The sequence below is a fragment of the Mytilus galloprovincialis genome, chromosome 6 (genome assembly GCF_965363235.1).
Source record: "Mytilus galloprovincialis chromosome 6, xbMytGall1.hap1.1, whole genome shotgun sequence".
Taxonomy (NCBI): Eukaryota; Metazoa; Mollusca; class Bivalvia; order Mytilida; family Mytilidae; genus Mytilus; species Mytilus galloprovincialis.
The window spans coordinates 66,570,821-66,594,048 of NC_134843.1; the positions used below are offsets into that span (position 1 = coordinate 66,570,821).

At 31.4% G+C, this 23,228-nt stretch overlaps 1 protein-coding gene across 5 annotated transcripts; it reads left to right on the plus strand.

The window, feature by feature from the left end:
* The first annotated feature begins 46 nt into the window (after nt 1-46).
* On the plus strand, nt 47-22,451 carry LOC143080148 (uncharacterized). 5 transcript variants are annotated; one of them, XM_076255871.1, is made up of 20 exons: nt 47-212; nt 630-669; nt 1,188-1,219; nt 1,947-2,037; nt 2,326-2,408; nt 3,575-4,304; nt 4,824-5,070; nt 5,261-5,453; nt 5,908-5,987; nt 6,652-6,724; nt 13,110-13,182; nt 14,047-14,195; nt 14,635-14,748; nt 15,019-15,157; nt 15,921-16,162; nt 17,046-17,153; nt 18,684-19,017; nt 19,598-19,701; nt 20,700-20,822; nt 21,358-22,451. In XM_076255871.1, the coding sequence occupies exons 1-20, from the start codon at nt 66-68 to the stop codon at nt 21,445-21,447; spliced, it is 3,192 nt and encodes a 1,063-aa protein (XP_076111986.1). In that variant the 5' UTR covers nt 47-65; the 3' UTR covers nt 21,448-22,451. The 5 variants fall into 5 exon arrangements, with proteins under 5 accessions (XP_076111986.1, XP_076111987.1, XP_076111988.1 ...); XM_076255872.1 differs by having other exon boundaries at nt 5,914-5,987; XM_076255873.1 differs by having other exon boundaries at nt 3,575-4,244.
* The last annotated feature ends 777 nt before the right edge of the window (nt 22,452-23,228 follow it).

Genomic DNA, 23,228 nt, shown 5'->3' on the forward strand with positions numbered 1-23,228 from the left:
ATTGAAACTTATAATGAATAAAAAATAACAGTAATTTTCACTATTACGGAAATCAACGACAGCACATGTCAACAATGGCGGACACTGATGCTCCGACTTTAAGGGGAAAAGACATAAATGACTATCGCGTGGTAGATTTGAAGAAAGAATGTGATAAAAGGGGTCTTTCTAAGAGTGGAAAAAAGGAAGATATTGTAGAGAGACTCAGAACGGTAATGCAAAATAAACCGTATGAATATAGCATCTGAAAAATGTATCAGGTGTATCAAAGTGATTCAAACAAAATATTAAAAAAATCAAAATATAATTTGCTGTAGCGGCTAGCCTGTAGTATTTGGTATTTCAAAAAGCTATGTTCATCATTCTATATCACACTTTTACCTTGTTAAAGTACAGTTTAAAATGTCAGTAATAATTGTAGTCGAAGCCAAAATTGTTACCCAAGGGAGATAATTCTTAAATTATAGACTAAAAAATGGAAAAAAAACCAATAAATATCTCTTTTAAAGAAAGTCAAAGCACTAACAATGTCAGTTTGATTCTGTTGTTTTTTTCTTGGTTTTAGAACTTGTGACAATCACTATATAATATGGTTTACTACCATGCTCATTTGTCTTCGTTTATTTCAGTTCCTACGAGAAGAACAGGAGACAGATGAAAATCCTGAAAGTAAGTAACTGGTAGAATGATTGTTTGTAATGACTTTTCTTTATTTGCATACAAAAGAACATTTAGAATAACTTTCTGGCAGCTTGAATTAGGAGATTTATACAGTATATTATGTAAATTTTACTCCATTGATTAAACTTTTTTTTACCAGAACCAATAATGAATTAGCAACAATTAGATTATTACTTTTACACAAATCAATACTCATATAACATGTACAATATGTAGTAAGATGGATCATCAAATGTATTATCCAAAATAAAGATAACTAGATGATTCCAATCAGAAAACAGTCCATCACAGGAAAGGGTGTAAAAAAACTAAATATCACCATACAGTGTTCATAAATTTTGCCATGTACAAATAAAAAGCTAAAAAGGTCCTGGAATGAAACCTCTAGAAAAAGACAGTACAATGATAAGAATCTCAGAAATAAATCCAGATTCTTATTGTATATTTATATTTTGTTGAATGCCACATGTATTATATTGTTTAAGTATTGTTTTCTTTCTTTCTAGATCAAGATGATAATGAGCCAACAAATGCAGTGGTAAGAAAAATCAGTACTCCAATAAAACTACAAGTTTACTGTAACCATAAGGACTTATTCTTCATATCTTATTAATGGTTGTGGATGTGAATGGATTAATTCTAATAATCATTAAAACAATTATCAACAAATTCAGTACAAGTCTGAAGGATAGAGCTAAAATATAGAGAAAATCCAAACATACTTTTTCATTTATTTCACGCAAAGTCCCCTTGTGGAAACAGATCTATCTTTCAATCATAGACACAACAATAACTGCAAAAAAACAAATGATTATCAACAAACGAACTGACTAAACTCTTTCATCTTTTCACAGTATCAAATATAGATGAAAACTACAAAACTGTAATATCAGAAATAAAACAAATTATGTATGTTGATTTGCACAAACTTATTCCAATCATCTTTTTATGGAATACTCTTAACATGATTTAGTTAAAATAATTTTCTTGACTTGAAGTTGGTGTTGAGTCAAACATGGATGGGGGAGATTGCACATTTTAATTTATAACCATTATATATATGACATTTAAAAAAATTTCATAAATTGAAAATTGAAATAGGGAATGTGTCAAAGAGACAGCAACCTGACCAAAGAGCAGATAACAGCTGAAGGCCACAAATGAGTCTTCAATGCAGCTGGAGGCGTTCTTCAACTGGCACCGAAACAAAAACTATAGACTAAAAAATACAAAAAACAATAAATATCTCTTTATATATTTCACAGGAATCAGAAAAGAGTGATGTTATTAAATTGTATTTGGAAAAACAGAAAAAGTTACTAGCAGACAGGCAGGAAGAAATAAGAAGATTTTCAGGTAATATTTGAGATTAAAAGACTGTTTGTGATAAATATTTTACCCAAATTGTCCTTCTCGACAAATGTCATAGATTTTTCATTATCAGGTATGAAAAGAACAAAAAATCAATTACTTCAATAATATTGTACAAAAATTCAATAGATAAATAACTCAGTTATGAGAAAATACTTCAAAAATCTGAAAGAAAACAAATGCAATTCAAATATCCAATCCTTACTGAATGTTATAACAGAATGTAAATTAATTTCTTAGTAGTAATTTAAGTAATTGTGTTGCATTTTACAGATGAAAGTGCATCAGAAGAATGTCAAAGTCCAACCAAGAAAGACAAACCAGATCTTTCTGCTAGAAAAACTCCAGAACAAAAGGTAACTTATTTTAGAGACAAACCAGCAATATTCTCTTCCTTTGGTTTGAACACTATACAACTGCATTTTATGTATAATGACAAAGTGGTTGATACTGTTTGATATTGTCTATTGAAGAGAAAAGGTATTTTTATCATGTCAAAACTTGTGATGTCATGGTGAAAGCTAATCTTTTGTTCCTTACACAAATGTTACTGTAATTGGTTAGCACCGTAGACAAATTCAAGGTGATATAACCTGCAACATATGTTCATATGCCCATGACTGTTGTAAATTTACAGAGTGCTAGAATTTCTAAATCAATAGAAGAACTTATAAATATCATCAACAAAAAGACCCCAGGTCATCATTTCAAAGGGGATAAAATGACCTTAAAAAATATAAAACACAAATTCTATATAAATGACAGTTTCTTAAAAAAGCAATTCAACATATGAAGTTGAGCACTTAGTGTAGAGATCATAGGCCTTGCACATTGTGCATATTTTCTTTAAAAATCTGTAGCCATTGAAATTTGAATTTGAATGGTTTGCACAGTTAGACCAGAGACTAAAATTTTGTTTTTCTGAGTTTTGTCAGGAATTTAAATTTCAATTCTTAGTGAGCTTCAGGAAAAAAACATGATATAAATTACTGCGAGCCAATGTGTATTAGGAGGAGGCTTTACTTTTCTCCTATTTGTGTTATACATGTTTTAATTAAGCAAAATGACATAATGAGACAAGTATATTTTAAATCATGACTATCATTGCTTGCTGGTATAAACTTTGTTTGTCTTGTTATATAAAAATAAGATTTGATATGATTGCCAATGAGACAAATGTTTACCAGAGACCAATGAACAAGGATGTAACAAAGACAGGTTACTTTACAGCATTCAACAATGAGCAAAACCTATACTGTAAAGTAAGCTAGAAAAAAATGAGGGAGATGAATTGTAAATATTTTTCTCAATAAAATAATTAACTAAGTATATTCATTCAGATAACAACTGATGCATTATATTTGCAAAGAAAGGGAGATAGCAATGCAGTAGTAAACATTCATTTAGAAATAGAAACATCATATAGTAACCATAACATTTGCTACAATTGTCTGTTTTAGGTAAAATAATAAGCCCCATATTGTGACCATATAAGTATGAGTAAGATATTTTTTTTTCTCAGAAAACTTCAGAAGATGGTGCTGGTGATTCCAGGGCCTCAAGGAGAAGGTCAAGTACCCACAGCAATACAGAGGAAACAGCACAGACAGAGGTGACGTCTCCAATTCAACCAAGGCCTAAAAGAGGATGGAGAAAGTCTAGAGATGGTCCTGTTCCACAGGAAGAAGCAACACAACCAGACGAGCAAGCAGCTAAGATTGTAGAAAAGTCTACAGAAGAGGATAAGACCACAGAGAAGGTCAAGGTACCTGAGGAAGATGAGGTCTCAGACAATGTCAAGGTTGCTGAAGAAAAAGTCTCAGAGAAGGTCGATGTTGCTGAGGAAGATAAAGTCACAGACAAGGACAAGGTTCCTGAGGAAGATAAAGTAACAGACAAGGTCAAGGTTCCTGAGGAAGATAAGGTTACAGACAAGGTCAAGGTTGCTGAAGAAGAAAACGTAACAGACAAGGTCAAGGTTCCTGAGGAAGATAAAGTCACAGACAAGGTCAAGGTTGCTGAGGAAGATAAGATCACAGACAAAGTCAAGGTTGCTGAAGAATTCAAAGATTCAGGTATAACTGAAAAAGTTGCAGAATCAGGCACACCTAAGGATTCAAGTATCAGTTTAAAAGCTGTTGATACAGATCAACCTAAAACAGAGGATTCCAAAATAGTAGAAAAAAGCAAAGGTGAAAATAAAACAGAAATCAAAAATATATGTATTGAAGAATCAAAGGAGACATCAAATGGTAATGATTTCAATTGATATAAAATATTGGTGATGGGTAATAAACTCTGATATAATATATATAAACCATTTTAAACATATTCGGTTTTGTAATTTCTAAAATATTTATAATAAACTTAAGTTGTTTCTTTTAGAATTTTTCATGATTAAAGGTTAGAAGACAAAAACATTTATTAAGAATGCATTTATTAACTGTTTGCATTATGGTTTTGTATTAATTTGAACATATTAATATTAATTGGATTACAGGGAAATCCTTGTTTTTTAATGAACAAGATAGCCCCTGTATAAGATGCATTATAAATGAAATAGGAATTATTAAAGTCAATTACACAATACTAACTTAAGTTCTTTAATTGAAATTAACAGCTTATAAATTTTGTGTAGCTGAAGCACTTTTCTGGGTTAACCTTTAACACAATAATGTTTTTGGTTGATTTGCTATCTAATTGATGTATATTGAAAATCTTACTTCATTGTTATTTGTATTAAAAGCAGATATAATGACTCATTTTTGCAGAACCTGTTAAGTCAAGGTCAAAATCTCCTGAAGATAAGAAAAGACGAGAAAGAAGTATGTCTGCTGAGAAATCAGATGAATGCAGCAGGGAGAGGGAAAAGACCAGTGGGCGTCGCCGATCTGAAAGTGGCAGTAGTGACAGGGAAAAGTCAAAGAAACCAAGAAGGTCAAGGGCATCTAGTAGTAGTAGCAGCAGCAGCAGTAGGTCAAGATCACCACTGAAAAGGAAATCTAGGTCATCTTCAAGGTAACAGAAAAATTGATTAGCTAGATGAAGAGGTTTTATTGATTAATGGTATTTAATGTCTGGAACAATTACAACTTCTATGTTTTTTAATGCTAAGAATAATCTGTAATACATTCATAGGCTTTCACTCCACATGCAAAAATTCCAGAAAAAATAAATCTATCAGTTATGTTTTTTACTTTTTTTCTAGTTCAAGTTCAAGATCAAAGTCTAGATCTAAGTCACCAACAAGAGGGGCAACAACCCAACCAAAATTGCCAAGAAAATCTAGGTCAAAATCACCAGGTAATAGATCATCATCAAGGTCAAGATCACCACCATCCAAAAGAAGATCCAGATCATCAAGTTCCAAGTCAAGGTCACCATCACCAGTGCCTGAAAAGGTTAATATTTTTACGTACAGTTTGTATTTATCCGTGCCAATAAGTGTTCTTATACTGTATCTGAAATTTATAAAGATATCAGATTCAATATTTATTAAAATCGTAGCTTGAAGGACAAACATGTACAACACCAACACATCTTTAGTTGTAAAGTTTAGCTTTCAACCAGTTGTTAGTTTCTGTTTTGGGTTAGAAGGAGACTATTAAAAAAATTATCTAATAGAAAAGTCAATCAGTATTTTATCATTCGTAAGTATCTTGGGGAAAAATTGAAGTCTTGAGAAAAAATTAAGTTTTACCTGTGGGATTGCCCATAATATTGCCTCCTAATAATAAAACTGATTGCTATGGTAAGGAACAAGTATATAACACCTGTCAATAACCCTAATAAACAACAATCTGTTTGGAAAGAACTTGTCTTTTATTTTTTGAAGCATATAATTTATTGTTGCAGATTCAGATACCTTCAAAAATGGAAGTTGAGGAAGCTGTGTCAACAACATCAACACAGGACGAGGAAGTAAAGGAAGACGAGTAAGAATTCTTTGATATCATGACCTATAGGCATAAGGGCTGCAGCTTGTATTTATTTTACCCACTTAGCATCAAAAGTGAACTTTTCAGATAAAAATCTGATCTGTAAAACATATGATAGTTCTTCATATTTTCAACCCAATTTTTTGGAGAAGAAATTTCTAATACACCTTTTATATTACCTGTGACAAAATTTCTACAATTATTTTGATGAACCAGGAGAAGATTAAACAGAAATATATATTATATATATATGTTCTAGGTTTTGAATCAGTATAAAAATATGGAGATATGTTATGATTGCCAATGAGACAACTGTCCACCAAAACTCAAATGAAGTAAATATAATCAATTAAAGGACTTCAACATTGTAAAAAAACATTCTTTATAGTCAACTAAAAAAGTCTCAGACATGAAAAATGTAAAATAATCCAAACGAGAAAACTAACAGCCTATTTTAAAACAATTTACGAAAAAACAAATATGACCGACATTAACCAAAGACATCCACTGATAGTTGTTTTGAATGATTTAAGTTCCTTTTAATCAGAATGAGAAAATACTAAAAAAGATGCTATCGAAATCATGACAAGTTGCAACAAATTTTATACTTATCCAATATACATGATATATATGTTATTTTCTAAAAAAAAAATGATTTTAGGAGCTCTTCAGCAATGGAGGTAGAAGAAAGTGACACTAAGCCAGATACTACTGTAGAATCAGTATTTGAAAAGGTATGTTAATCTGTTCAGCTGTACACAAGTAGGGAAGGAGTATTACAAACATTGAATTGTGAAAAAAAACATATTTTGATAGGTGAATATTTATGTAAAGTTCACAAAATATTTCATGGAAAGTTAAGGACCACTCATGACAATGGCAGTAGTACACATTCTTGCTTTAGTTCAGACTTAAAACATCTTTGAACCTGAAGATAATTGTTAAATATATTATTAATCCTGACCCCAATTTTAAGTATTGTATATTGAAAATTTATTTCAACAGTACAAAAGTATCATTTCAATATTCTTAATTTGAATTACAAATGTGTTTACACTATGCATAATTACTGAAATAAAAGCTTGAAGAATAAGAGTATGAAAAATGTCTACTCGTTTTTTAATGAATTAAGTGCTTCTTTAAAGATAGAAAATAGGTATGCTACCAGTTTTCTAAAAAAATTAATTGCTGCTTTTTAAATGCAAATCATTTGATAGATATTAATGAAAATGTCAGATGTCACAGTATATGTAACTGCACAATTTCAATTATTCTAATAAGATTTATTTAACAAAAATTGAAATTAAAAAAGATAAGGCCTGTTTCTCTTTTATTTATAGACTATTGCCATTTCATGTGAATTACGTTAATTCTAGTAATTTGAAATATTATTTTGTACTTGAGTAAACTCCTTCTCTAGAATACAATTTTTAAATAAATTTTTCACAACTCACTAGAGCCAAAGACAAATGGTACAAGGATGAACAAGGACCAAACTGAGGAATTTCTCTTCACTTCCCGAACCCCTGCCCCACGGTCAAGGTTGTCACATCAAGTTCTTTGTTGAAAATGAAAATTCAAAGACTGCTATGTAGGAAAGTTCAGATTGACATTGAAAGAAAACTTTTACACAAGTAGGTGGACGAAATTTTGATTTTGAACTGTGTGAAGTGAAAATTCCTTCTATGGAAAGTGACGTATTGGAATCCTTCATAAAATCTAGTTTTGGACTTAAAAGAGTGATTTTGCACTTCATAAAGTGATTTTTTGGACTTCATAAAGTGATTTTGCACTTCGTAAAGTGATTTTGGACTGTGTAAAGTAGGCAGCTGTTAGTCTCAAACTAACAGTTTGCTGAATTAATTCTAAGTGCATTGAAGTGTATAATTATCTGGGCTTGATAAAGGAGTGTATCTTTATGAAAACTGCAAGGATTGCACTAGTATATCTTATATTTCCTGTTAGTGACAAGGATATTTTATCTGGACTTGTAAAAAAAGACATCTGTTAGTCTGGACCGAACATGTCACTTGACTCTTAAAGGATTGAAGTAAAATTTTCAGAAAACTGCTTTTTATTCCTTTTGTTAATTGAAAACTTTCTGGTTGTGCAATTCTGAGAAGCTGGAGTAACATTTTGTTTGGACTGCATTTAGTATGCATTCGTTAATCTCAAACTAACAATTTGCATAAGTTTTACATGCTAGAAAGTATTGTCAGTTTATTTTGACTTTCTGGAGAATAAATCATTGTATTTTTCGAAGAAGCCATTACTGGACTAGGGACTAGGAATCATGAAGTTTTATTGACTCTGAAGCCGCACACCATTAAAACCTTGTAGTGAGTGTTGTAATATACATGTTATATACTATTCAGTATTAATTATGGAAGTGGAAAAAAAGATGTGGATTTTAACCCTTGATTACTAATTTCAAAGATGAACAATCAGTAACTTGTCATATTGTTACCATCAGCTGAAAAACTTCTTTTGTCTCTCAACACAGCCAAATAATTACATGCAACAGTAGCACAGGAATGGATATTCTTTCAGCAAGCTTTTTGTACTGTGAAGAACTGTTAACCTCAAACTTGCAATCTGCTCTGAAGACCACCACAACATAGAATAGATGAGCACTAAACTGTAATGGTGCTCTTTCTTTCGAACTGATGATCACTGTATGAGTTATGCCAAATTTGTGTACAAACTTTTAGGAATTCTTTCATGTGACACTTACAAGATGAAAAGGCTTATTTTTGTATCAGCTGTGATTTGACATTTAGCATCTAAGATGATAGATCATGCTGTGACGTTATACGTGAAAGTCAAATGTAACCTGCCAAGATGTAATTCAGTATAAACATTGCATAGGGACATGCTAAGTACTGTCAGCTACAGTTCTTAGTCATTTAAAACTTGTACGAAACTTATGAATGCAAATTCAGGAACAGTTTAGATCATACTGAATCTGAGATCATATGAACACTTCAGAGCAAGCTATTTTACCTGAAGCTTTATACTGTTAGAAGGCAGATCTAATTAAGTGACAACATGGGTTTTCCCTGACTCACCCCATTCCCTGTTTAACATTAAATACAGCGGGAGCAGCAGAAAAGGCAGTAACCACCTGGTTTGTTTGAAAGAAGTTAATTTGTGTTAATCATCTTGCGTTTTAATAATTCATGCAGTCACATGTTCAGTCAAACTCAACAGTTTTGGCAATCTTTGAAATAATTTGAATCATTAATTTATTAAAAATTATCCTAGAAAAAGTCAGACTTCAAATAGTTTTGAATCTAGGACTCAAATTTGGAAATTATTTCATCCTGTTCAATAAATTTAATTGTTATTATCTCTCTAAAACCTAACATGTGATTGTACAAGATAAATGTGTTATATTGTTACTAATTCATGTCTTATTCTTCAGATGCTATATGTACATGCATGTAGAAACCAAAAAAGTTTTCAAAAACAAAAGGAATAAACTATTTAGGTTAAAACTATATGTCCCAATTTTATCTTTCATGCAGAAAAAGACTATAATTTTACCTTTTTTTTTGTGAGAATAAGACCATACATCAGCATGTTATGTACATAATTTATAAAAAGGAACGTAGAAATATTCAGTGAGAGCATATTTTCTCTAAATAATTTACACTGTAGCATATTTGGCTTTATACATTTGGCCGCCATTTAATTTAAAAACTTTAAAAGTAAAGACACTGTTTTAGCAATTGTTTGGGTCAGCTATTACATAAAATTGGGTTTCAATGCATAACAATACATTTGACACCACAAACCATTATTTTTTTTGAGCAAATAAAATTTGGTAAGCTACGTACATGTATCTCCAAATTAAGGTCATTTGTATCCTGTTACATCGTTATATATTATTCATGGATACCAAATTTTGTGTATGACGATAATTCACTGGTTATTTTAAGTTATATTTACAAACTTTTCAAAGAAACTAATTACACATGTTACATTTTTTGGAAGTTGAATATTTTCATGATATTTTTGTGTTCTAAGAGGGAAGTAATGCCCTTTACCGTCAGGCTTCAAATGGTCATTTCTGGCTGCTGTTAGAGTGAAATTGGTTAAAATTTTTCAATGATTTGTCAAATTATTCTTATTTTGATTTCGTCAGACGTCTCAAATAATTATCGTTACCATCATTTTTGGAAAAAAATTAATCATGTTAATGTTATTAGTCAAAATCAGTCGATTTTTGTTGAGCCTGCGACAAAAGAGCCTGCGACCGACAGTCACAGAAAGCTTGACATATAGGGATAGTGATCTGGTGGCAGCGTTAACTAAGTTTTTAAAAGCATTATATTTTAGAAAGCGGAAGAATGGATGCTTCATACTTTGTGCATTGTTGTATATGAATGCATCATGTTACAAGGTTTCCGTCAGTCACATGTCCAATGTCCTTGACCTCATTTTCATGGTTCAGTGACTACTTGAATAAAAAGATAAGATTTTTTGTAATTTTAAATTCTCTCTTATTATAAGTAATAGGATAACTATATTTGGTATGTGTGTACCTTGCAACTTCCTCATGCCCATCAGACAGTTTTCACTTGACCTCGACCTCATTCCATGGATCAGTGAACAAGGTAATTTTGGTGGTCAAGTCCATATCTCAGATACCATAAGCAATAGGTCTAGTATATTTGGTGTATGAAAGGACTGTAAAGTGTACATGTGCAACTGGCAGGTGTCATCTGACCTTGACCTCATTTTCATGTTCAGTGGTTACAGTTAAGTTTTGTGTTTTGGTGTGTTTTTATATGCCCGTCAAAATTTTGATGGGAAGTATTATGGTATACAAATGTCTGGCGTCCTTCCGTCTGTCTCTCTGTCCGACTTAAACATGTTTCACTGTAACTTGAGAACGACTTATCCAAATTTCATGAAACTTAATATAGTTGTTTCTTATGATGGTCAAATGAATTGTATACATTTTGGTGAAAATAAGATTAAAACTTTTTGAGTTACGGCACTTTGTAACTAAAACAGAGGTCTGTTTTTTTCACATGTCACACCGTATCTCAAAATGATTTTTGATTATTGCTTATAACTTTACACACTTCGTAGTTATATTAATCTTAAGATCTGTATACTTTTTGGTGATGATTCAAAATTTCATTTTTAAGTAATTGAGTATTTTGTAAAAAAGGGGGAAGTTATTTTTACATGTTGCGCTGTATCTCAAAAACGATTTATGATTATTACTTAAAACTTTACACACTTCTTTGTTGCATTAATCTAAAGATCTGTATACTTTTTGGTGATGATTCAAAATTTATTTTTCAGTTATTGAGTATTTTGTAAAAAAGGGGGAGGTTTTTTTTACATGTTTCGCCATATCTCAAAAACAATTTATCATTATTGCTTACACACTGCTTTGTTATATTAATCTAAAGATCTGTTTACTTTTTGGTTTTGATTCAAAATTTTATTTTAGTGATATTTAGTTTTTGTAAAAAAAAAAAAAGAGGGGGGGTTTCACATGTCCCGCCGTATCTCAAAAACAATATATGGTTATTGCTTAAAACTTTCTCAGAAACTATTTATGATTATTGCATAAAACTTCCACACAAGAAGACAGGTGTATCATGTGCTCATGGCACAGCTGTTTATTTTTTATACTATATACAATAGGTCTTCTATATTTGGTGTATGGAATGATTGTAAGGTGTACATTTGTAGGTGTCTAGCTGGCAGGTGTCATCTGACTGTCACCTCATTTTCATGGTTCAGTGGTTGAAGTTAAGTTTTTGAGTTTTGATCTTTTTTTCTAATACTATATGCAATAGGTCAACTATATTTGGTGTATGGAAATATTTTATGATCTATAAGGTCCAACTTGTTTCACAAAGGATAGGCGAACGGCTAACGGCGTACGCCGTATTTTGACTCAAAACAAGTAAACCGGCATATCATCCAACATTAATAGGAAAATAATAATTTAGCCTTTAAATCTGCATTTTTGCATAATTACATATTTAAGGAGTTTTATTAAAACATTGACAAAAATATTCATGCTTTAATATTTTTATTATCTTAATTTAATTGTATTTTAGGTTGTCATTGCTTTGTTTTTAAAGAAATTTTCTGTTTCGTAATAGGTTTAGAGATTAATTATTATGTTTTAAAAAAAGAACGTTTTCTCTTCACCATCTTCGAAGTATGAAGATAAATTGCACATAACAATAATATTTTTTCGTTTACTGGTTGTTTTTCAGTATTTGTAACCGTTAGTTTTTCTCACTTACACTCTTTCCGCCATCTTGAAATGAAAATGCGCCGCCTTCGCCTGAGTCCTGAGATAGGCGAGGGCGGCTTAAGCCGTTATTGGGTGCGCATCCAAAATTTTGTGAAACAAGTGCACCGGGCGTTTGACACCGGCAAAAGGCGTACGCCTTTTTCCGGAAACAAGTAGGACCTAAGTCAGTCGCGCAAGTTTTATTTGACCTTGACCTGATTTTCATGTTCATTGCTCAGTGTTAAGTTTTTGTGTTTTGGACTGTTTTTCTTAAACTACATGTATCAGCAAAAGGTCAACAGTATTTGTTGTATGGAAGAATTGTTAGCTGTACATGACTGCCTGGCATGGTTCATCTGACCTTTACCTCATTTTCATGGTTCATTGGTCAATGTTTAGTTTTCTTGGTTAATGTTAAGTTTATGTGACAGTCATGACAGTTGTAATAAAGCTTTATGTTTAGGACTATCAACATAATAACAATGAGTAGTAAAGAAGGTGAGACATTTCAGCGTGTGCACTCTTATTTTTTATCGTCCAAAAGAAAATATGCATTTTATCGTCATACAGCAAAAATTACCGTTAAAGTCATCTGGCAAGAATTTTTACTGTTATCGTCATTACCCTATTACCTCTCCATCTAAGGTTACATTAATAAATACATGAAGTTTGGTATCTAATAAATGTCATTACCTGATTACAGTATTATATATGTATAATGATAGTATTGGAATGAAACAAAATGAGGTTTATATCAACTTTGATGTAGTGTGTTAAACTTTACAATGTTATAAAAGAAATACATAGACAAACTGTTGAAAAGGGATATGTTGATATGTTTTCTGTAGGAAACAGAAGGGGAGACAACAATGGAATCAGATGTATCACCAGAGAAGATGAAAAAGAAAATCTTGTCTCAAGGTCTGTACACTTGCCTGTAAAGTCAAAGGCTACATTCTAATAGATATAAGAAGATGTGGTATGAGTGCCAATGAGACAACTCTCCATCCAAGTCACAATTTGTAAAAGTAAACCATTATAAGTCGGATGTACAGTCTTCAACACAGAGCCTTGGCTCGCATGTGCACCAAACAACAAGCTATAAAGGGCCCCAAAATTACTAGTGTAAAACCATTTAAACGTGAAAACCAACGATCTTATCTATATAAAAAATGAGAAACAACAAGCACTTATGAACCACATCAACAAATGACAATCGACAACTACTAATCATCAGGTTCCTGACTTAGGATAGGTGCAAACAAATGCAGTGGGTTTTAACGTTTTAATAGGTACCAACCTTCACTCTTATCTGAAACAATAGAGTATAGAAAGACACACTATGAAATATCAATTGAAATGACTTAACTCAATCAAAAGACAAATTAACACAAGTGAACATACACTGAACAAATAAAGTAAAAAGTTTAATTTAATAAAATAAGTATGAAACAAAACAAACAAAAACTTCACAAAATAACAATATTGAACAAAGTTCACTTGAAAAATCCACCGAAACAACCCCATGGAACGGCATGGTTTTACACGAATATGGCATTATTATCTTGCTTAAAAGGTAATCCTATATTTTTAAGTGACAGTAACTGATCTTTAATTATGTTACAAGAACATATCCCATAATCATAATAGTCAAATTGTTTCTTGTTATTTGGTGGTGTCTTGAAAAGTTTTAATGCAAAATTATTGTAATGAAACTAACAATAGTTTAATGAGAAATTCATTTGTGAATGAAAAATTAACCATGAATGCTACTTTTGAATTCAGGTATTGACAGAGAAGAAGGAGAAAAAGAAGAAGAAAAGGAGAATGTGAAAGAGAAACCTGCGAGAAAGAGGAAATGGGGATCTAAGACGGGGCAGCCAAAGGGAGCGAAGAGGATCTCTAGTTACAATATATCTACAGACTCACTGAAGGTAAAGAAAGTACACAGAAGAAATAATAGTCATTGTGAAATTAAAAGATATATGGCAAGAAAATAAAAACTTTTTTTGATTAATTGAAAGTATATATAACAAGTGATTATATCCCTCTGAATTGCTATTTTACGAAATTTTCCTTTGATAAATAACACATTGCTGAGAGGGTGATAGATCAGATATGTACCCTCATAAAAACATTGTCAACCTTGGCTTCGTCTCATTGGACAATGTTTTCTCGGGGTAACAATCTTCTCTATCACCCTCTCAGCAATGTGTTATTTATATAATGATTATATCTTTAAATGTAGAAGAAAAAAAAACATTTTATACTGTGTCATTTTCAGATTTTATAAGAGAAAAGAATATTCATTAACCTCATAAAGACATTAGAATCAGTATAAATATTGGTTAACATTTGATATGTATTTAACAGGGATTGATTCCAGAAATCAAGTTGACAGAACCTGTCCTTGACCTTGGTAATGATGATGACAGGATCTCTGATGTAGAAGAAGACAAAAGAGATGTGACAATTAGGAGAACTGTGGTAAAATATCTGTACACTTGATCTCTTGGAATTATTTTGAAATTTTGATAATTGATTATTTTCTCAAGAGTTTACAGGTCTGTAGGAATAAATTACCGTGATATGATAGTGAAACATATTTATTAAGTCCAAATTTTGTACAGAGGTGGTTGAATTTTAATTGATCTATGCTAAATTTATTCAGAAGTAGGATTTTTGTACGTCATATATATCCTAATTAAGGTTTAAGCATATTGCATTAAGTAACATAAACATTTGTCTATTATGTAGGTTGTTAAAGATGATGAGGCTAAAGAGGACTTAGAGGAAGGGGAAACTCCTGATTCTCCAGAAGAGGGAGAGACTGTGGAAGAAGAAAAAGAAGAAAATGAAATGGAGGTTCAAGAGGATAAAAGAAAAGTTAAAAAAGGTAAACAATGTTGAAAAATGAAAAAATACAGATAGTAAGATAATGTTTATTCATGCTATTGTTGGTTTACTATCATTGATGTGACTGCTCCAAATTTAATCTACACACATGGGGAGGGGATACTTAGAACTTGCCTTTCTGTACATGATTATCATTTTTTTTATATAAATATTCATCTCTCTTACCATAAAGAGGGGTATTAGACCTTGATGTTTGTTTTTCAATCTGACCTTTTGCCAACAGTTTTCATTTGATTTTAATGAAATGTACATGTATGTAAAAGGATAGCACAGCCAATATCTCACATGAATTTGAAAGGCACAGTTCATTATTTGTGTTTATAGACCATTAGGGCAAAGTCTATTTTGTAAAAATATTGTTTCATCCTGGATGGGGTAAAGAAAGAACAAAACATGTTTAGAATTCACTGTGGGAAATCTTTCCCCTGGGGGTAAGATGATCAGATGTCTTTTCCCTGGGGGTAAGATGATCAGATGTCTTTTCCCTAGGGGTAAGAGGATCAGATGTCTTAAACTGTGGACATTCCTTATAAAACAAGTTAGAAAATTACTCTAAGATGTTTTAAGATTTTACAGTCCTTTTGACTTATCCTCAATAGATCCTTATTTTCTGCCTACTACAAAAATTGTATATTTTTAACTCAACTTTTGAATGTACTCACAGCTGTCAATCATTGTTTGCTGAATATTTTTTTTTACATATAATTTTCAATAAAATAATAATGTAAAAATTATTTCTTCAGCTGAACAAGTAGTTATACGAAGAGTGAGTCAGAAGAAACCGCTTATTGAAATGGAAGAACCAGCCCAGGTCAAATCAAGGTCACCATCACCAGCAAGGAATCCTGTTACTAATATTGTTCATTTGAGGAATCTTGTACGACCTTTCACCTTACTACAGCTAAAGGATTTACTGAGAAGAACAGGCACATTGACAGATGATAAATTCTGGATAGATTCCATCAAGTCACATTGTTATGCTACAGTAAGTGATGAGAGAATATAATCAAAGGAGGATGCAAAGGGGGTAGGGCATTGTGTCCCATTAGGTAGAACCTTATCCTCTCTTCAAATATATTTTTGAGATTTTTTTATTTTTTTTGACGAAAACATGCCTTGCTTTGTCTCTGATAAATTATAGATAGAATTGGAAAAGATGTGAGGGGCTTGAAAAAATATTTCAAGGTTAATTTGTATATCTTGCTAGCATATTGCCATACGGAATGAGACTGTGTAGAAAATGCAATCAAGCTATGCTTGAAGAAAATAATTGATTTAGGCTTTTTTTTTTGTGATTGTATAAAATTATAAAATCCTTAATGTATGCCAAAACTTATAAGGTTGGGTTTCTAAATATATGTGATGTAAAAAACAAAGCAACATTCGCATACAAACACAAAATATGAAATCTAAAAATCTCTTTAACGGGAAAAAAATTTGTGAAGATAAATATGGTACATTTAAATGGATTACTCAAAATATTAAGAAACAATAAACATGTAATGAATTTTATACATGCAGCATTGTGAATGCAAATAGGCCTACCTGCACCGAAAAAAATATTTAGACGGGGTAATCTGTTATTCATGTGTAATTCAGGTCTCAGACAGTGTATATACTGTGACCTTTCCCGACTTAGAGCTTATATCCCCCTAGCCTTCGGCTCAGGGGATATAAACTCTTAAGCTGGGAATGTCACAGTATATACCCTGTCTGAGACCTGAATAACATATAATATATGCTATACTCAAAGGGTAAAATTGATTATTTATATTTACATGTATAATTTTTCTGTATAAAGGAAATAAACATCAATGTTGATGTAAAATTTGATTTTATTAACTTGTATCTATTATTTTCTGTTGTAGTTTGAGACTGAAGATCAAGCTGTAGAAACGAGGAAAGCTTTACATGGAAAAAAATGGCCGTCATCTAATCCTAAAATATTACAAGTAGATTATGCCACTCCAGATGAGGTATGTTTACTGAAGGCCATATTATGTCTATAAAATTGAGAATGGAAATGGGGAATGAGTCCAAGAGACAACAACCGGATTAAAGAATAAAAACAGCCTAAAGCTCTTCAACACGAGGCAAATCCCCACCCAGAGGCGTGGTTCAGCTGGCCCCTAAACAAACTTGTGTACTAGTTCAGTGATATTGGAATCATACTTAAAGTCATATGAAACAAGTGACTGTTGAAAAATAATGTTTATCTAATTCTTGAACCAATGCATGAATATCATAAACTTAAGTCTTCTGTGCACCATTTTATCTTTTGTTCACAAACGTTTTGTATAATCGTCAATTATTTTTTCTCTCTGTCTGTTATTGTGTGAAAATATGGCAGCTGCTTAATTGTCGTGTTTTAAAGTCATAGTTTACCAATTGTCAAATTATAGTAAACAATCAACAAAGAAGCATAGATATTGAGCATGTGTATAACATGTACAATCTGATAATAGTTTATTTAAATGACAGATCCATGCGTATTGCGATCACCAAATTTTATGAGAAAGGTCATGCTGAGGTCACTTGCATACCCAAAATATTTCTGCGAATTTCTTCCTGGAAGCAAGCAATTAAAACAAGTAAACTTCTTCTAAATTTTGACAAATTATAGAATTTTCTTCAGAAAAAAGTATATGTTCATAAGTTAAATAATGAAATTATCCATTTAGTTATAAAAAAAAAACAACATTCATTATTTTTTTTTTTTTTTTGAGGTTTCATATGACTTTAACAATGAAATATATAAATGAACTAAAATTAGAAAGCATACAAGACTAACAAAGGGCAGAGGCTCTTGACTAGGGACAGGTTCAAAAATGTGGCTGGGTTAAAGATGTTTTGTGAGATCTCAAAATGCCCCTTTACCGTTAGCTGATGTAGAAAAAAAACCACACAGCAATATGCACAGGAAAACTAAGTAGTTAATGTTTTTACCAAGTTTTCTTCATGGTTTACCACAATTTATTATTTCCATTCATATTGAATTAGTTATTATTACAAACATTTAACTAGTAAATGTTTTCAGTTGTTTTTAATTTACTGCTGATTCTTTTATTTTAATTGGAAACAATTTTCATGGATTAAGAATGTATATTATTGATATTTTTTTTGTGGTGTTGCAAAAGTCTGCATACAAGCCTATAGAATATTTGAATTGAGGATTCCCCTTTACCCATGAAATCCCAGGAAATTGGTTCCACAAAAATAATATATCTAGTTTCAAAACCTTGTACTTTGGTGAAATGCAACATTTACAGAAACTTAAAATAGCTGCTATAAGCATGATGTTCATAGATAAAACTTCATCTAGAGAGATTGAAAAAAAATGTTTTACTGAAAAAAAATTTGATAAAAGTGACATGCTGAGATAAAATTCAAGCCTTATTAACAGATATTGCTGCAATGGAGAAGAGGCATTTTTATTACTTGATTACATAACATTTAAAGATTTTAATGAAAACATGTTAAATGTAAACCTTGCTTTATTATGACAGATTGACTATCACAAAAATGAGGAGGAAGCACCACGATTAGCCAAAGAAAAAGCCCAAAAAGAAGCTAAAGCCAGAAAGGAGGAAGAAAAGAGAAGGAAGGCTGAAAGAGAAGTGAGGTTAGCAAAGAAAAAAGAAGAAGAAGAGGCAAAGAAGAATAGACCTCCACCAATCAGAGAGTGGGACAGGGATAAGATTAGACAGTCAGAAGAAAAGGAAGATCCTCAAAGACGACGTAGACCGTCTAGTGGTTCACCTACTAAAGACAGAAGACGTGGAGATAAAAGTAGGGAGAAAGAAAGGGATAAGGAAAGGCCTGCAAAGAAAGAAAAAACAGGTATTGTTACTGCTCATTTTAATTGTGTTTTGTTATCAAATAACAAATTGTGAATTTGATATTGATCTAGTCGAATTTTTTTCAATTGTCTGTACAATCCCATTGAAGACCTAACCTAGAGTCTTCAAACATTTTTGAATGTTAATTCTTTACATTGAAGATATGCACTTCACTTTATTTGCACAATTGGAAAACTTTGACAGCTTTTTGGAGATGAAAAAAATAATGTTAATTTTTAGCAGCATTTCCCATTTCCAATGGAAATAACCATTTCATGAGCCTTCCAACTCTTCTAAAATAAGTGAATAAACAGTTAAGATGTGAACCTCTTATATGCACACATTTCGGAATTTTTCAACAGCAATGAGCTCTAAAGACTAATTTTCATTTGTATTGCTAATTTGCACTGATTGTTATGTGTTATCTGTCCTTGCTGACCTTCAAATATATGCACCCAAAATAATGTATGTCAAATTGCTATTGCCATTATCTTTCAAATTACAAACCACAAGTATTGTAGCTTGGCCTTTGATGTCTTTTGCCCATTATTACAATAACATTTATTTTTCTGTATTTATAGATAAAAAAGAAGATGAAGAACCTCCTGCCAAGTTGTTGGATGATCTGTTCAAGAAAACAAAAACTACTCCATGTATATACTGGTTACCATTAACAGAAGCACAGGTAAGGCCAGATCAGTCAAAAAACTACTCCATGTATATACTGGTTACCATTAACAGAAGCACAGGTAAGGCCAGATCAGTAAAAAAAACTACTCCATGTATATACTGCTTACCATTAACAGAAGCACAGGTAAGGCCAGATCAGAAAAAAACTACTCCATGTATATACTGCTTACCATTAACAGAAGCACAGGTAAGGCCAGATCAGTAAAAAAAAACTACTCCATGTACATACTGCTTACCATTAACAGAAGCACAGGTATGGCCAGATCAGTTAAAAAACTACTCCATGTATATACTGCTTACCATTAACAGAAGCACAGGTATGGCCAGACCAGGCAAAAAAGAATTATTTTCTTCAGAATTTGTATGGCCCTGCGAGACACTGGTCTTGACCATAAAATTTTATCCTTATCTGCCAATAATATAATAATGTTCACAAGGAAAACTTCTTTTACTGTTGAAAAGTTATCTATTAGTGTTTCTTTATTGCATTTAAAATTAGAATAGATTTAAATTTTCCTTGAAATTGTTATGAAAACAGGACTTAATGTGGAATGAAATTAAGAATGCTTTTACCTGTGTTGAGTGTTAATGTCAATTCTTTATAAGTACTCAAGTTTCAACAAATTCGTTCTATTTAACTATCTAACGTTTATGCATTAACTGGAAACACTTTTTATCCTGAAATTATGGACCTAATATTCGCACCTACTCCTTTAGGACATGACTGGCAAATATAACCATGTTTCTGAATTCTTTCTTTTAAGGTTCCTAACTTTAAAGTAACTTTTTTGCTATTTTATTAAAAATCCAACAGTGAAAACATATTTCCTTATATTTTAATAGCTATTATGATAGTGAAATGTATACCATGTAGTTGAAAAGCAAAATTAAGTAACTTAAGAAGGGTTATGGTGAAACGTCTTAAATATTAAAAAATAACTACAATTTATTTTTTCATTGCATTATATTTAATGTTTGTTTTATGATTCTTAGGCAGCTGAAAAGGCAAAGCAAAGAGAGGCAGAAAGAGAAAAAAGATTGAAAGAAAGAGAAAAGAGGAGAGAATCAGATCCAACACCTCCACCTCGTAGAAATTTAGATAGAGAAAGAAGGAGTGTAAGTTCAAACTATTATTAGTTGTATTATTATATGAAAGTGTTGTCAATTTCATTTTGTTGACAACTGCCTGATAGTGTGCTGACCCCAAGTGCAGATGGTCTTGGGTTCCATCTGAATCAGACCAAAGGCTTGAAATTTGATATTGCTGCTTCTACTTATAAATGCTTCAGCATCTAGGAGTGAGAGCAAAACATGTCAATCAGGAGTCAGAATAATGTGTCCAGGTGCAATGACTTGTTTTTTTGCGGATTGTTAACTAGCATTTTAAACATTAAGCTGAAGGTGCTAGTTGTAAGATTTGTCTTAAAAGTTAATATGAAACATTTCTGGTATGATATAAAGATGTGTATTTGTTGTCACATAAATTCATTTAAGCCTTCATGTTCAGGGAAATTCAGTATTTAAACAAAAATGAAACAATAAAATTCTGAAGTTCAAATTTAAAATGTGAAGTATACCACAAAAGGATTTATTTACCTATATATATACAATTTGAGTTTTTTTATTATGATTACTGAATTTATATTTTTAGCCACCACCTAGAGGTAGAATAGGTGAATGGCCCAGACGAAGATCACCTGAACGAAGAATGTTACCTGATATGAGAGATAGGAGAAGATAACTCATGATTAGCATAGCAAATAACATACAGATAGGTTTTACATCATGTACATTTTATATGGTATCTTAAAAAGAAAATTTAAGTGGTACTTTTTATGATTAAAAATCAAGGGGAAAAGCAGATTGGTATATTGCAAGATATCTCTTCGAGGGTTAATCATATGTTTTTTATGATCACATAGATTGCAAGATGGTGATATGTTTATGGAATTTATGATTGATTAGATTCTTCTGCCATGTGTATTCCATCAGTAGTGATGGAAGTAATTTTTCTGTCTGGTGTGTGCTAGCATTTTTGTAGATTATAGCATTTTATAATTTAATATAACAAGAATGTATTAAAGGTATAACTGAAACATGTGTAATTCAATTGTAATTTTTCAATAATGGATAATAAATGAATTATTTCATGTGACATTAAGTAACCTAAATGTAAGACACGTTTAAATCTGCGTTGAAAATATATTGTTTTTTTCAACATTGGTTTCCAAACAAGCATAAGTCTAAAAACAAACTTGCAAGAAATTAGGATTTTATTTTAGAAAAAATATGGTTGAAATTCACATTTTACTTTATTTAAACAAATAAGCATAAAATTAGTAGGTATTGACATATTTGTTCTTTAGATTGGTAGTTTGACTTCTGAAATGAATTATTTTGCACTAAAAAGGGAGGCTTTTTTGCTATGAATTTTCATTTCTCCTACATTTAAAGCTAAATAATGGCTTCATGTATAATATGGACATATTTTATAGAACTATTTCATTTTATAGTGCATACATGTATTTAAGGTCATTAAGATACTTGTCATTTCATTTTACATTAAAGTAGATGTTAAATAAGATATCATCTGTAATGGAATCAATATGTGGAATAAATTGAATCTGCTGAATTTATGTTCATCTATTTTACTTCATTGAATATACATATTTATTCTTTTATTTTTAAATTGACTTCATTTTTGTTGTGTTACTTGTAATGAAAAAATAAAAATATTTTATACAATGTGGTTTTTGTTATGAGAGAAGTTCACTTTAAAATATTGATAAAAGGAGAAGGAGGGTTACACCATCAATGAGACAATGACACAGAATCAAAATAACACTGGTAATTAGAGAGCAACATACAGTCCTATAAAAAAGACAGTCGTCTATACAAATGTCAAACTTTTAAGTTATAATAAGTATAAAAACTAAGGCTTTTCGACACCCGAAATAGATTACATCAGTTATATTTTGCAAAACTTTTATAGGAATTTTTGGTCCTCAATGCTCTTCAACTTCGTCCTTTGTTTGGCCTTTTTAACTTATTTTGATTTTGTGTGTCACTGATGTGTCTTTTATACTTATCTATACCAAATTCTGGATACAAAATTTTAATCCTGGTATCTATAATGTGTTTATTTGCATGCAGGTTTCTCAACATATAGACTACATTAATCTCTAAAAATTGCACTTGTTCTTATTGTCGAGCCTGCAACTTTTGTTGCAGAAAGCTCGACATAGGGATAATGATCTGGCTACTGCGGCTACGGCGGTTGGCTAACTTCTGAAAAGCTTTATATTTTAGAAGTTAGAAGACCTGTATGCTTCATACTTTGTATATAGATGCCTCATGTTACAAACTTTCCGTCAGTCACATGTCCAATGTCCTTGACCTCATTTTCATGGTTCAGTGACTACTTGAAAAAAAAGTTAAGATTTTTTGTAATGTTAATTTCTCTCTTATTATAAGTAATTGGATAACTATATTTGGTATGTGCGTACCTTGCAAGGTCCTCAT

Excerpts from the sequence above, each read along its gene's own strand:
- LOC143080148 (XM_076255871.1), top strand. The coding sequence starts at position 66 with ATGTCAACAATGGCGGACACTGATGCTCCGACTTTAAGGGGAAAAGAC. Across the intron at positions 14,196-14,634 it reads TATCTACAGACTCACTGAAG|GGATTGATTCCAGAAATCAA; the intron begins GTAAAGAAAGTA and ends TGTATTTAACAG. Across the intron at positions 19,702-20,699 it reads TACCATTAACAGAAGCACAG|GCAGCTGAAAAGGCAAAGCA; the intron begins GTAAGGCCAGAT and ends TATGATTCTTAG.